Raw genomic sequence first — 15,655 nt, 5'->3', positions numbered from 1 at the left:
CGCCGAGGGAGCGCCCGGGCCCGCGCCGCGCGGCCTCCGCCCTCCCTCCGCCCCGAGCAACGTCGGAGGCCCGGGCCGGGCGCGGGGAGGGCCGCGGGGCCCGGGGCGGGAATCGGGCCGGAGCCGCCGGCGCGGCCTCTCCGTGCCCTTGGGCGGGCCGCCCCCTCCCCCACCGCCCTCGAGGGGCCCGGAGCCAACCGTAGCCGGGAGCGGGGCCGGGGGCTTCTCGGGCCGAGCGCCGCGAGAGGCGCCCCCGGCTCGTCCGAGAGCCCGAAATTTGGGACCGTTGGGCCGGCGGCCTGCCCGGCCTGGGGGGCGGGGACCGTGGCCGGCCCCCCGGCCCAGATCCGCCCTGGCCTCGGGGCCCGGACCTGCCGCGAACCGCGAGGCGCTAACGCGCTCGTCCTCGGGGCTGGGGCACTTGGTAGAAAGAGAAGGGTCTTTGTGTTTCGTGGGTGGCGGCCAGGAGTAATCCTTCTGACGACATCGGGAGTTCTTTACAAGTTAACTGACCCCCACTCTCCCTCTAAAAGCTGCTCCAGCCTTATGTGCCCCCCTTAATGACCCTCCCTGCCCTCTGAGGAGTCAGAAGGCCGGCCTCCCGATCCTGGCACAGTTTCTGTGATTTGGGGCAAGTCCCTTCCCTGACCCTTAATTTCATCATTTGTAAAACTTGGACAAGAGGGTCCCCGAGGCCCCTTTCAGACTGTGAGTTGCAGAGGTGCTGACCTGTGTTGTTAAAGAAGGGCTCCCCTGTCTCTATTCAGCACCAGCGAGGGCCTTTGAGGAATTCTGGCCGATTGACAGATTGAGTTTGGGTCACAGAAATTGGAAGGTCCAGAGTGACATTTCTAAAAGTTTTCTGATTTCACTCTTTAAAGTAGGGTTTTACCAGAATAGCAGGTGTGAATCCAGGTACGTGGGATCAGAGTAGCCTGTCATTCGGCTAATTTAGTAGTAGAAAAACTACGGCCATTTTTGTGACCCATCGTCTTGACCTTACGCTTTCTTCAGTGAAACAGCTATGCATTACAACTCTACGTTAGTTCCGTGACAGAATACTGTTGGCTTTGCAGGCTGATGGTTTTGTTTTTCATACATCACATTCGTGCTCGGCAATAATGATGATGATAATTTGATCTACTTTTTTTTTTTGGTGATCAAAGTCTCTTAACTTAGGACAAAAAACTTTGCTACCTTGCCACATGAATTTTCCTAGTCCAGTGGTGTCAAACTCAAATAGGAAAGAGCGGGTTTTGGTGAGGATATAAAGATCCCTGTGGGCATTTTAACATGTAATATTATTTATTTTTTATTGTATTTGTGTTTAATATTTACCAGTTAACATTTTACTGTTTGGGGCTTCACTTTGGAAGTGTTGACGTGGGACTGGGTGCTTGACACATTTGCTAGACAAATCTTTTGCATTCAACAAATGTAGTCTGAGAATGCACACCTGAATGTGGCATCTTAGTATCCATATTTTAAAAAATGCTTTTAATCTCCACTTATAAAGCAATAAGGTTTCTTCTAACATTAAAAAACTGAAATAGATTAAATTATTGTTTGATTTCACCATTCAAAAGAATATCAAAAACTCTTACCTGTAATAACAGATTTAAATGTAACTATTTGTCAGTAACTATTTTTGAAGATTTTTTTGTTATTTTTCCAATTACATGCAAAGGTAGTTTTCAGCAATCTTTTTTTTGTGAAGGTTTTGAGTTTCACATTTTTCCCCCTTTCCCTGCCCCAACAGAAAGCAATCTAATACAGGTTTTTATTAATATATATGTTAACTATATATTTATATTAATCATGTTATGAAAGAAGAATCAAGTAAAAAATACATAAAACATTTTAAAAATTGAAAATAGTAACCTTTGGTCTGCATTCACATTGCATAGTTGCTTTTGGATGGTATTTTCCATCCCATGTCCTTTTTCTAAAGACACATTAGTGTAGCAGACACCCAGACCAATCTAAAGACAATTCTTTCTCTTTTTATTATTATGCTGCTGAAATGAGCAAGTCAGTCATAGTTGATCATCATCTAATGTTGCTGTGTATAATGTTAAGCCCGTTCTGCTCATTTCACTCAGCATCAGTTCATACAGGTTTTTCTGAAGTCCCAACCCTCATGTTTTCTTATAGAGCAATAGTACTCATTTGTATACCACAATTTGTTCAGCTACTCCCCAATTGCCAATTCTTTGCCACTACAAAAAGAACCACTATAAATATTTTTATCCATATGGATCTTTTCCCCTTTTTTTGTAATCCTTTTGGCATACAGACCTAGTAGTGGAAGGATATGAAGTTTATTTTAATTGCCTTTTGGGTGTAATTCCAAATTGCTCTCCCATAAGATAGGATCATTCACAGCTCCACCAACAATGCATTAGTGTCCCGGTTTCCCTCATCTCCAACAGTGATCATTTTCCTTTTTTGTCATGTTGCCAATATGCTATGTATGAGGGAGATACTTTTGATTTATTCTAATGATTTAGTGCATTTTTATATTACTATAGATAACTTAAATTTTTTCATCTGTGAATTGCCTATTTATAGTCTTTGATCATTTATCAATTAGGGAATGACTTGTTATTCTTAGAAATTTGACCCAGTTCTCTAAATATTTTAGAAATGGGTCCTTTTTTCAGAAACAGCTGTAAAAAGTGTTCCAGAGGGTTTTTTTATGGTTTTTTCAAGGCATGGGGGGAGGGCATTAAATGATTTGCCTAAGTTGTCACACAGCTAGGTAATTAATAAGTGTCTGAGGCTGGATTTGAACTCGGGTCCTCCTGATTCCAGGGCCAGTGCTTTTTCTGCCCCCAACTTTTAATTTGATTCATTGGTTTTATTTGTGCAAAAACTTTATATTAAATTTAACATAATCAAAATGATTCATTTTGCCATTTTATAACCTCTCTCTTTGGTCATAAACTGCTCCCCTTTCTGTAGATCTGATAAACTATTCCTTATAGTAAATCAGAGAAATAAATTGGTTTATGGTTTCACCTTTTATGTCTAAACCCTGTACCCATTTTGATCTCATTTTGGTATAGGATGTGAGGTGTTAGTCTGCGTCTAGTTTCTGCCCTACTATCTTCCAGTTCTTATACTTTGAGTTTATCAAACAGTAAATACTATAGTCATTTACTATTATTTCTTTTGTATCTAATCTTTTCCATTGATCCACCATTTCTTAGCCAGAACCTAACAGTTTTGATGACTGAAACTTTATATATAATTTTAGATTATGGTATGAATAGGTCACCTTCCTTTTTTTTCCCATTAATTCCCTTGGATATTTTTGACTTTTTAATTCCTCCATATGAATTTTGTTACTATTTTTCTTAGCTCAAAATAATTTTTGATACTTTGATATGGCACTGAATAAGTAATTTGATTTAGGTGGAAAAGGCATTTGTTAAATACAGTTTTGCTACTATTAACATTGTTAATGTTTAGATTTCCCTTTTTTTAAAAGGGGGGGAAAACACTTTAATCCCCCTCCCTTGAAGTCATTTTCCACTTCAAGCATATGCTGTCTTTTCCAAAGTTTGAAGGGCAAGCAAACTTGGCAAGACTTGGGAAAGGACTCAATAAACATCAAAATTTTTAAAGATTTATAACGTGCAACATTTATCTTTTTTATTTAAGTTTTTAAAGGGGAATCATTTGTTAAATTTTTCTGACATTCTGTACTAATAATCAGGTATAATTCCTAACTTGATGAGGGTTTTTAATTTTTTGTTTAACATATAATACATATGTAGATAATATTAAATGTTTTGGTTTGCACTCATATATACTTTTTAGGTTAAAGATTGAACCTATCATTTTATTGGTACTGGAATCTTTCAAATAAGAGAACCACCTTCTCCCAAAGCAGATTCTCTCTTTCATTTTGGTTTTCAGGCAAGTGGGTTTATAGGCAACACTTGGGCCCATGCCTTCTTTCCTAACTCCTGGGCTTTTCTCTCTAATCTCTAAGCTATCTTGCCTTATTACATGATTTTTCCTTGAATAAAATGTTAACTGTCTTGCCATATTCCTACCTGTGTGACAGAAAAACTTACATGCGTAATATTAATTTCTATCATGGTTTGTAAATATCATAGACAACCAATTCACCCAAACAAAGCTGTTATTTTAACGTGATAAAGAGACCCTGATATGAAAATGTTTGAGAATCTTTGCTTTTAAATAAACCTGAACTGAAAACGAAACCATTCAGAGAACAGATTTTGGTGTTCTCTCTTTCACAAGTTATATTCATAGCTTGGACCCCTTGTTTCTCATTTTCCAAAAAAAAGTTCTCATGTGAAAAATTCAGATTAAACTAATCCTTGTTTTTTTCTGTTCAGATAATCTGCATTTAAAAACAAAGCCAAGCAGCTATTATCTCCTGAAGTATCTTATTTCTAGGATAGCAACGAGTAGTGATACTTGTTTACTTGTAACCTCAAGGAGAATGACTTGTAGCTCTGATACTGATACAAGTTTTTTCCTCACACACAACCTTGTCAACAAAGTAAAAACATTGTTCTGTATTCTTAGTAGAATGTGAGTCAACTTGACTTTTTCAGTTGATAAAACAAATTGGCTGCTTTACCAGATTAGTTTTGCCTCAGATGTATTTCATATGTTGCAAGCATCTTCCAGGTCTGCTTAGAGGCTCTAACACCTTCCATAAAAAGACATGAGGGGTAGGACATTAAAAAGTAAAAACAAAAACCCATTTTTCCTTAGGTGATGCCAACTAGTTCTTTTCCATTTGAAGATGAAAAATAAAAGTTACTAAAACGATAGTTTGAGATGAAAACAAACTTTTGGTTGAAGAATCAAAGGTTGGGCAGCTTGGTGATGCAGTGGTGTCAAGAAGACTCGAGTTCAAATTCAGCCTCAGTCACTTAATTATCACCTTGCTCTGTAACCTTGGGCAAGTCACTTAACCCCATTGCCTTGTCAAAAAAAATTTTTTTAATCAAAAGTTGATGGACCTGCAGAGAAATCTCATCTACAGACATTTATCAAACCCATTTATTTATTTATTAGATTAGATATCTAGATGACGGGGGGGGGGGCTAGAGCATGGTTCCCCAAGTCCAGAGGACCTGAGTTCAAATTTGGCCTCAGACACTCTCCAAGTCACTTAACCCTGATTGCCTCGCATCAGAGCCATCTCTGGTCATCCTGATCCATATCCAGATGACTCCAAAGGAGAACATGAGACTGGTGACTTAGCCCAATGCCCACCCCCACCCCCAACTCTAATCCAATTCATGCTTGTCACATCACCTCCCTGGTGTCATGATCATCTTTGAAAACTAAGGATTAAATATTAAACACTCCATTCCATCCAAGTGCAGGCGATGTGCCCATACAAAAACAAATTTGCCTTCTATTGAATTAAAAAAAAAAGTACAGACAGTATATGAATACTTGGCAATTGTTTGAAGTAATGAAATTTTCAAGAGCTGCCCTTTGGAGGAGATGATGCTTTGAGAGAAGCTTAGAAACCCCTACAATTAAAATGCAAAAGGAGTGTTTTCAGCAAATTCTCTGAGGTGGGACACTGAATGTCCAGCCCCAGAAAGAGAAACTAGACTAGTTTGGCTGTTCTGGGAAACCTTGAAGACCTAATGAAGGCAGCCACATATTGAAGAACTTTAAATGCCAAATTTCTATTTGTCTTTGAGGGAACGGAGACCCCCCCCTCACCTGATCCTCCAGTGATGCTGTCAGGCCTCGGCTTCAGAACTAGCCATTTGGCTGGGGTGGAGAAGGGAGAGACTAGAAGTAGGGAGCTGGCAATTGCATTAGTATGTGCCCTGGCAATTAGTCTCTTGCCATATAGTCTGACCAAGTATTGATGAGGGGCTTAGCTGTGACCTTGAGCTAAAGAAGGAAAAAGGATGGGAAAGATTATGAAGACAAAATGACCGTACTTGGACTTTGGATCTAAGGGGTGAAGGAGAGAAATAACAGGAATGTTGCATCAGGAGGTTGTGCATTTGGGTGCCTAGAACAACATGCATAGATAGGAGAGGAAGGAGATCATGAGTTCTGTTGGGGCATATTAAGTCTTGGACTTCAGTAATTTGACAGGGCTTCCTCATTAATCTAATTACAAATTAAATAATCCTTTTTTTTCATGAATGGAACTGGTCTCAAGAAAACCTTAAAAGTGCTTTCTTTTGTTTTTAAAACTGAACGTTAAAGCTGAAATTTTTTCCTCTATACGTTGCTAAAGCTGATATTCACATTTATATAGCATTTATTTTATTTATTTAAGCAATAGGTTAAGTGACTTGCCCAAGGTTACACAGCTAGGCAAATTAAGACATCAGAGGGCAGATTTGAACTCAGGTTCTCCTGACTCTAGGGCCGCCTCTCTGTTGACTGCGTCACTTATATAGCGTTTTGTGGTAGCAATTCAGAGTATGTGTTTTCCTTCAGGTAAAAGGGTCTCAAAACAAATTTTAAAATTTTAAATTAGATTATAAAGCAATCTGGGAAAAGAGAAGTCAGAATATAGTTCTGCTGTCTTTTAGATTTCTGCAAAACAAAATTAAGAGCAAACATTAATAGCACTGTGCCTCCAAAAGCATGATATTTTCTCTCTGGATCAAAAAGTGGTAACATTAGACAATTTGACATTATAATAGCATTGGAAATTCAGTATTCTCTAATCTACTTAGAAATTAATCTACATCAGTAGTGTCAAACTCAAGTAGAAATGGATCCCAGCAGGCTACATATTGACTTTGAAAACCACAAATTAGTATTATCTATACTGTAGTGTTGTTTTGTTTATTTTTTGTAAAACATATTCCACTTACATTTTTTATCTAGTTTGGGCTGCATTCAGCAGGCATGAGCTTGTCTTCTGTGCTGTAACTGATGTCTGCATTAGGGGCGGGATCCTTAATAGTGTTTTTCTTTTATCTTGCAGGTGATAAATATTATTTTTAAAGATGAGGCATATTTATTATTGACCCTGGAGGAATGTGCATAAAAACTTTTAATCGATATCTAAATAAGTTTTGGAATTCAAACCAATTTGATCATTTCAGACTTTAAAAAATGTATAGTTGACTTACTTCCTTAGCTGCTGGGGGAGGAGGGGGTTGCTTTCTAGTTTCCTTTTAATTATTGTCATTTTCTCTTTTCTTTGTCTTCCTCTCCTCTTCCCCCACCCCCTCTCTTCCCTAGTTAGAACTTGGATAGACTAAACCTCTAATCAGAGTTAATTATTACTTGAAGGAACAGTAATCCAAATTTTATAGAGCCTAGAGGAGGTGAAAGCTCAAAGAAAACAAAGGGTTCTTAAGAGTTTCAAAATTTTCTTGAGGTGAGGATTTGCCTTGTTGGATATAAGTAATAAGTAAACTTTGGTTGTTTGGGCCTTGGCCATTTTGAGAAAGGCTTCTTTTTGACCACAAGAACCAGCATTTATTTAGCACTTATTAGGTACAAGGTAGTCCCTAGTATTTTAACAACTTGTTTTAATCAAGACCTGACCAATATCCCCCCATCCCAAGATAAAACATATTAACATACTTATTAAAATTATCAAATGTGCAGTAGTAGTATCCAGTGGAAGATTTTGTTTTCATCAAACATAAAAATGTTCATGTTGATAATTTTATATGTTGTTAAACATTCAAAATGATGGCTAGTAAAAGAATTTCATATTCTCAACATTTAACCTGATTTGATTGTATTGGAGTTCTTAAACTTGGATCCATGAAATTTTCAAATATTTTTAACTATAGTTCAATATAATTTGTTTTCTTTTGTAATCTTATTTTTAGATGCACTTAAGTAACCTTGGTTTGTGAAGGGATCAGTGAACAGAAGCAATAAGGCTGCTTAAAAGATCCATAAGCACAAAAAGGTGAAGAGAACCCTTCTATTAAAGGCTTATTTCAAATACCATTCCATCTTCCAACAGGAAACATTAATAAAATTATAAATCTCTTTTATTACTTGTATAATTTGAAGTTATTGGTTTTCATAGTGGCATTTAAATGGTTTGTGCTTAACTTAATTTTAAAATAAATTTGAGAAATTGTCTTAGTTCATTTAAAAAAAAGTAATCATCTTTGGTAGTCAACCTGCCCTCTTACTTTATATACATTTTAATTTTTTAGAGGTAGTAAGTTTAAACTAGAGTGCCAGATATTAAAAGTATCAATAGACAAAAGATTCTGCTTTTTTTTATAAAGGTAATTATTACACATACATGATAGTCTTTCAACCAATATTTATTAAGAATCTATTTGAATTCCCTCTCCCCAAATTATTTATAACAAAATAAAAAAATAGCCCCTGCAGGCAACTTTATGGTGTCAAAATCACTTGGGATAGATTTTGGGACATGTGCGATCTCAATATTATATATGTTGGGGGGAGCTATTTTCAGCCTCCTAAAATAGACATTTTTTAAAGGAAAAAAAAGAAATGAGTTTAAATTTCATATGAACTTATGATATTATGCTTATGCATAATAAGGGGAAAACATCTAGAAATTTTAGCTGTAGGATTTCTCCACAGTGGCTTTAAAACATTTTGGCAGTGAATAAGTTCATACTTTCAGGGCAGGAATAACAATACCCAAACCATTCTCATTCTTTTTTTCCTCTCTTTGACATTTTAAGTTCAAAATAAAGGTATTCTATGCCTTGCACCTCATATAAATAAATGGGATGGAAGGGAGGAGCCTAGGAAACAAGGCTCAGATCCATGCCGATTTTAATATAGACAAGTTGCCCTCACTTTTTAAGGAGAGAGACCCCATGGCTCTTCAGCTCCTACTGCTGCTGGGTCTCTCTCATTTAAAATGTGAATGAATATGGAAAGAAAACCTTAGCAGACCTCAAAAAATGACTTAGATCTGAAAGGAAATGTTAGATGCTTTCTCACTGCTCTACATGTTTTTAGAATAAAAACTGTTGGCTATCTGTAGGCCTCCAGTGGGAAGGAGCTCCTGCAGATCTGGGGCCTTGGTTTGTACCCAATCCATGGCACAAAGTGTGGTTTATCCGCAGGAGGTGTTAGGAACTGTCAAAATAAGCATGGACATTAAACAAAAATAATAGGCTCTACTCAGGGAAGCTGCTCATCGAAATCTCTTTCTGGGTCTGTCTGTGCATAGAAACAATCATTGTCCCAGAGAACCATTTGCTGATTGGTTGTTCCAGACTGAATGTCCTGGAGGCATCACATTTCTTCCCCCACAAATTTTTTATCAAAGACACTTCTGCCCCCAGTTCAGTAAGCTCCCTCTCCTTCACCCCCTCCCATACCTAGTCTGGTTTCAGGTCTTGCCCATTATTCCTGCAGTCAGGTGACTACTACCTTAGAAGGTTCAGGTTTTAATCGACTGTTCCCTACATCAAAGGCTCCTCTTAGTGCTCCTACACTCTGTGCTCCCAAAACTTCTCCTTAAGCATCCTCTCTCTCAATCCCAGTGACTTTTGTCTACCCCTTCCTCTGTTTCAACTTTAAAGTTCTCCATATCCCTGATCACTCCAGCCTCTTGGATGTTGCTTCCATCTCCCACATTCCAAGTGAGCCAGACTGACCTTTTTGTTTCCCAGCCTTGTCCTTAACTGCTTTGTGTATGTTTGTAGTTATAACTTGGTGTGTCCTTTTATGTGTTTGTTGTCTCCCCCATTCCAAAGCGATCTCTGTGTGGGGGATCATTTCATTCTGTGCTCTTGTATCCTTTTTTGCTTATTCCTACTAGTTCATCATTAACTGAAGCAGCAGGTACAATTCGTAGACTTGTTTTGAATCCCTTTGGAAGTCATCTCCAGTAGGGGTAAGCTGCAGTCCATGATTGTCCGATCTGTGCCTGAATAGTTTGTATCTTTCATTTGTAGAGCACCCCTATAAGGGCACAGGATTCTTCAAAAAACCTGTATCTGATAGGAACTGCATATTAATATCATTGGATGAAAACTGTGTATTAGCAGGTGAGTTTGGCCTTTTTTGTTTTTCTCGTGTCCATATGTTGGCATTCTTAGTTTCAGACACCAGTCGAAATGCAACAGATAGGTTCACTTAATTTATCACGCACCTGGCATTCCTCCATTCGAGGACCACAAGGTAGTGCCCCTGCCGGGTCTGTAAGAGTTACCTGGAGTTGGGAGACTTGGCCGTGCCAGGGAACACTGGTTACCTAGCGATCTCCTCACATCCTTGATAGCTCCACAAACGGCTTGGTTATTTTAAACGAGTTACTGAAATCATCCTAAAGCAGAACGAACAGTTTAAAGATTGAGGTGACTTAAGGCAGAGACCAGAGTGAAATCGGGGGCTATTGAGCAAAGTACGCGGACACCCAGAAGCAGCTCGATAATGTGAGCCCCAGCGCGGCCCGGGGACCCCGGGAGAAGTTTCGTGGGTGCCCAGGGGACGCGCTGCTTGGGGCCCGGGGCCCGGGGCCCTCCTGGCCCGCGGGAGCCCCACGTGGCCCCGGAAACGGAACGGGGAGGAGGAGCTCGAGCGGCGCGGGGCGGGGCGGGCGGCCCCCTCCTCCCGGTGGAGGGGCGCGAGACCCCCGGCCCGGCCGAGCGCGGGGGGGAGGGGCGGCTGAGGCCTCGGCCCCGGGGTGACGACGGCGCCGGGCCCGCCGCGCCGCTGCGCATGCGCCGGCGCCAGGCATTGTGGGACGCCGCGGCCCAGCCCGGGCGACGGGGCGGCCGTTTGTTGTGCGTGCTGCGCCTGCGCGCGGCCGGGCCGCTCCGCTCTGCGCGCTGCGCTCCCCGCCTCGGCCTCCTCCTCCTCCTCCTCCTCCTCCTCCTCCCTCCTCCCCGGGCGCGGCGGCGGCGGCGACCCCCGGCTCCCCTCCCCCTCCCTCCCGCTCACTGTTTGTTGTGTGTTTGATGTGTTAAAGCAGGAGCGAGCGAGGCCCGAGAGCGCCATGAGCACGCCCAGCGTCGTCCCCAGCGCCCCGGGCCCGGGCCCGGGTCCCAGCGGCGGCGGCGGCGGCCCGGGCGGCGGCGGCGGCGTGCCCGGGGGCGGCAGCGGCGGCGGCGGCGGCACGGAGGTCATCCAGGTGACGAACGTGTCCCCGAGCGCCAGCTCGGAGCAGATGCGGACCCTCTTCGGCTTCCTGGGCAAGATCGACGAGCTGCGCCTGTTCCCGCCCGAGTAAGTGCCGGGCTGGGGGGGGGGCGGGGGGGCGCGGGCGCCGACCGGGGCCGTGCGGAGACTTGGAACCCACCAAGAGAGCGAGCGGAGCGCGAGTGAGGCCGCCCCGGCCCGAGGCCCGGGTTTTCACCCCCCCCCCCCCCTTAGCTTCAGCTCCTGTGATACTTGTTTTGGTGGAACTTTATCAAGAAAATCCAGTTTCATACAGCTAGAGGGTTGAACAGGAAGGAGTGTTTTAATAACTTGAGAGAATCGTGAATATTATTTTGATAACTGCACTAAAGCATGAATTGCCCTGTGGGATCTAAAACCAAAGCATGAATTTTTTTTAAACCTTTAACTTTCCCTAGACTTTAAATGGACCTTTGTGATTTTATATTTTCCACACTGTAGTCATTTGGAAAATATTGGTACATTCAGATCTGCCATATATTAACATTTCATTATGCAAAATCAAAATTTGCATTCATTCATATTACCACCAATCTCATAGGAAAAGTCCTTAAAGAATTGGGAAGCTGCCAGACTCATGAAGGATACAAATTCTCCAAAATTTTAATTTTTCTCTTGAAAGCTTCAATTTTATTGACAACAAAAAGGATTGTTTTTGTTTCCTTAAAATAACTCGAATAATGATCCGACTGTGTCTTAATGTCAAGCATTACTGTGTATCATAAGTCTTTTCGTTTCTAACTCAAACTGCTTTTCCTCCAGACAACTCTCATACTGTACTATATAGCAGTTAGGCTTTATGAGTACTTTCCATTAGTCACCAGAGAATTAAAATATGACTAGGGGAGGGGGAAGTATGTGTCTGAAGATTGAGTTTATTGATTTTATTTCATAAAGGATTTAAAATGAAACTGATGAATTGTTGCTTTTACTGAGAGCTTCTGTCTGTGAGGAATACAGGGCCAACTAGTGCAATTCAGTGCCCCTGCCCAGATTCCATCTAAGGCAGGGACAGTTTACCCACCAGTGCTTTGACACTTTAAGTGTAGATAGCAACATAGAATTCAGAAAAGTTATTCACAACTTTTAAAAGTTCAGCGCTATGAAATATCCCAAAATGATGAGTTGGTGCTGATACTAGATGAATACAAGCAAAATAAAAAAGATCAAATTTGTCCATTTGTAAAGCAAAAGTACAATTCTGGAGACAAGATCACAACCCCTTCTGCCTGTTGCAACTAAATCTTTCATTCACAACTCCTATAGCTTCTGGAACATTTCAGTGTGCCTTGGTGAGATAACAGAAATGGAAAGGGGAAATAGTTATGACCTGAGGACCCTTAGGCACCTGGGACCTGACCCCAACTCACATGGAGAGCCTTTGGGGAAGGGGGAGGGGAAGGGGGAAGAACAAGCCACACCAGGGATTGATTTCAGAAATGCTTATCTGAAATAGTAAAAAATAGTGAGATTATTTTTTGAGGTTATGTTTAGAGAGGAAAAAATGGCATTCAGTTTGTAATCAATAAAATTGATCATTTAAAAATAAGAATCCCTTGGAGTTGAATCCACTTTCTGGAAAATAATTACAATGTACTTACTGTAACTGAAAATGAAACAAGAGCTCAATCACATTCATCATGAGAATACACTCATGGAAGAAACAAGAATTGAGCTCATCTTTCCTTCCACTTCTACTTTTCCATCAATGACAAACAAAAAAACTGGCTTCATTGTTGCTGTTCATGCTATGGCACACATCTTTTGTTCCAGTGGGACATCATGCTAGAGAAATGTGAAGCTGGGAAATCCCTTCAGGAATTCTATTTTACTCTTAAAAGCAAATTCTGATTCTTTTTGATTAGCATTTCCTTTCAGTTGTTATCATTAGATGATGGTAGCTCATATGGGGTTCTAAGACAGTTCAATTCCTAATTAAAAAATAAAGTATCCCCATGACAATAGTTAAACACTAAATAATCTGATTCCACATTTATTTTTTCTGAATCTGAAACCTTAAGCTAAATCTTACCCCTTTGTGTCACTACAAATAGTAATGTTTATCTTGTGTTTTAGAGGACTGAAGATAAATGAGTGAAAATCCTATAACATTATAAGCTTTAATAATAGAGCCTTTTAAGTTTTGCAAATCTCTTTTTTTTTTTACAGTTATTTAATTTAGGCCTTAAACTTTTGAGGTGTGAACATTATTATGTATATGGCATTTTACTTCATTTTAGAGATGAGGCCCAGAGCTCAAGTGACTTGTCCATGATAACAATAGTTACAAGGACCAGATATAGAATTGTTTGAATATTCGGTTGTCCTTTGTCCTAGTTCTGGCACACTGGTGCCAATTGTATTTTTTTTAATCCCTTTTCCCCACTAGACAGTGCTTAAATATTCAAAGAATAATTCTTGACTTTCAAATCATAGATCACTTTCCCCTTCTCTGCCTCCCTCTATGTTCCCCAAACTAAATATTTTCATTTCTCCTAGTCATTTGATGGCATAGCATCCAGTTCTTTTACAGCTTAAATTGGAGTGCTGTTGTTTAGTCTAAAAGCAAGTCATTGAAGTTGTGTTTTTGTGAGAGACTTAAGTATTGAAGTCATCTGCTTGAATTCAGTAACAAAACTATAAGCAGCTTCCTTTCTCTCTTAATTTAATGGTAGTATAGTCATCAAAACTGAGATAAAGAGGACATTTTTTTCAGGTGTGAGTTAATAATGGGCTAAGGACTTCTGTATTACAACTTTGCAGATCACCTATTTTATTACCCTTAGAATAGAGAGCCTGCATTGAAAATGATACAAATCTAGGATAAAACAAAGTAGTTTTGAAATCAGAGCATTGGAAGTTGGATATTTTGAATAGGAAAGCACATGTTTTTTCTCAGGGATTATTCCTGTCCAGCAGATAAGTGAGTTTCCTGCTTTTAGCTCTAGTGGATATATATGGTAATAAATTGTTAACAAAGATCATATTTTCTAAATCAAAAATTGAAACATGTTTAACAAGTGACATACTTTTGTAAAAAGTTAGCATTTTTTAATACTTTCTAGTTGAATTTTTAATATAATTCAGGCTAACCGTTTTTACCTTTCATTGGCTCTCTGAGTAGATTACATTTACAGTTAGCTGATATATCTATCAAATTAAGATTGTAAATAATTTTCACCTTGGGGTGGCTAGGTGGCATAGTGGATAAAGCACCTGGAGTCAGGAGTACCTGGGTTCAAATCCGGTCTCAGACACTTAATAATGACCTAGCTGTGGGGCCTTGGGCAAGCCACTTAACCCCATTTGCCTTGCAAAAACCTAAGAAAAAAAGAAAAAAACAACAAATAATTTTCACCTTATCCTAAATATGCTGTTAGAGATTTGATTCACTGTAGTCATTAAGTACAGGAGGAGGATTTGGGTAAATTGATGATATTTTTTAATCTTTGATAGCAAGATAATTTTTTAAAAAACAGCTTTAGATTTTAGAATATTTATTTTACAATTTGGGGTAGAGGAAGCCTGGCATTATGATGTAGTGGAGAACATACAAGATTTATTTTCACAAAACCATGGCTTGTATGCCAATTTTGACATTTGGGTAGATTCCTTTACCTCTCCTGATTTGTTACCTTAACTCTGAAATAATAGTTTGGGTCATGTGATCTCTTAGTAACCCTTGGAGATCTAAATCTGTTATCCTCGATCTAGTCTCCCTAGAAGGATGCTGTGATATACTCTCTCCTATTCCCAATTGAATCTAGGACTTTTGCCACCTCCTCTACTTGCCTTCTGGCTGCTGAGGTATTCTGCCTTAAGTTTTTGAATTCCATCAACTGAAAAGGAATATTTTAGAGTACTACGGATCTTTATGAAGAAGATAGACCTATTCCCTAGGAAGAGAGAATCAATCCCAAGTGTGTTCTAAGATGAAAACTGTTAAGCATTTTGAATTCTTTTAGGGGTTGTAGTTCACTGACTCCATTTAAACATGGTTATGAAGAGAATTCAGAGGACTTTTCCTGCTGAAGACATAGGGAGCCAGCCTCAGAACCAGCCCTGGGTAAGGCAGGGCCTGTTTGACTCTGCCCCCAGTCAGTTTGCTTCCCAGGGAGTTCTCTATACTTGTGCAGCTCTATAACCTTCAAAGGCATTTACCAACCACTGGCAGAAGCTATTGACTCAGCATTTTTATCAATATGTTAAGACTCTTGTATTGCATTTAGATACATTTAGACTTGAAAGGGAACAATCTCATGACAACACTGGCAGTTGCTGGTACATACTGAATTTATTTCCAATCATATAAGATTTGAATAATTTAGAGATTTTGGTTTATGACTTATACATAATAAAAGGAGATAATGTAGAATGTCTGTTGGCTGAGGGATCTTAATTTTCCCCTAAATTCTAAGGTTGACTGTACTTTTTTCATCTTTACAAAAAAAAAGGTAAATCATGGAAACAGTCAACATAACTAAAGTGAGAGTTTAGAATAGACTTTTTTTTTCTTTTTTTTAATGTTGCG

The 15,655-nt window shown here is 39.9% G+C and overlaps 1 protein-coding gene across 4 annotated transcripts in view; it reads left to right on the top strand.

Annotated features, from left to right (window-relative positions):
- The window catches only part of SRSF11 (serine and arginine rich splicing factor 11), a 36,083-nt gene that overhangs the window by 307 nt on the left and 20,121 nt on the right, over positions 1 to 15,655 (top strand). The window contains exons 2-4 of one of the 4 annotated variants that reach the window (XM_074221199.1): positions 7,827 to 7,909; positions 9,900 to 9,992; positions 10,916 to 11,172. In XM_074221199.1, the coding sequence (XP_074077300.1) occupies positions 10,943 to 11,172 (230 nt within the window). In that variant the 5' untranslated portion in view covers positions 7,827 to 7,909; positions 9,900 to 9,992; positions 10,916 to 10,942. Of the gene's footprint in view, positions 1 to 330; positions 7,910 to 9,899; positions 9,993 to 10,915; positions 11,173 to 15,655 lie in introns of those variants that run through there. The other 3 variants (XM_074221201.1, XM_074221200.1, XM_074221198.1) reach the window with 3 other exon arrangements.

Source organism: Macrotis lagotis, chromosome 2 (genome assembly GCF_037893015.1).
Source record: "Macrotis lagotis isolate mMagLag1 chromosome 2, bilby.v1.9.chrom.fasta, whole genome shotgun sequence".
NCBI lineage: Eukaryota > Metazoa > Chordata > Mammalia > Peramelemorphia > Peramelidae > Macrotis > Macrotis lagotis.
Note: the sequence above shows the minus strand (reverse complement) of the source record. Positions and strands in the feature narration are given on the sequence as shown.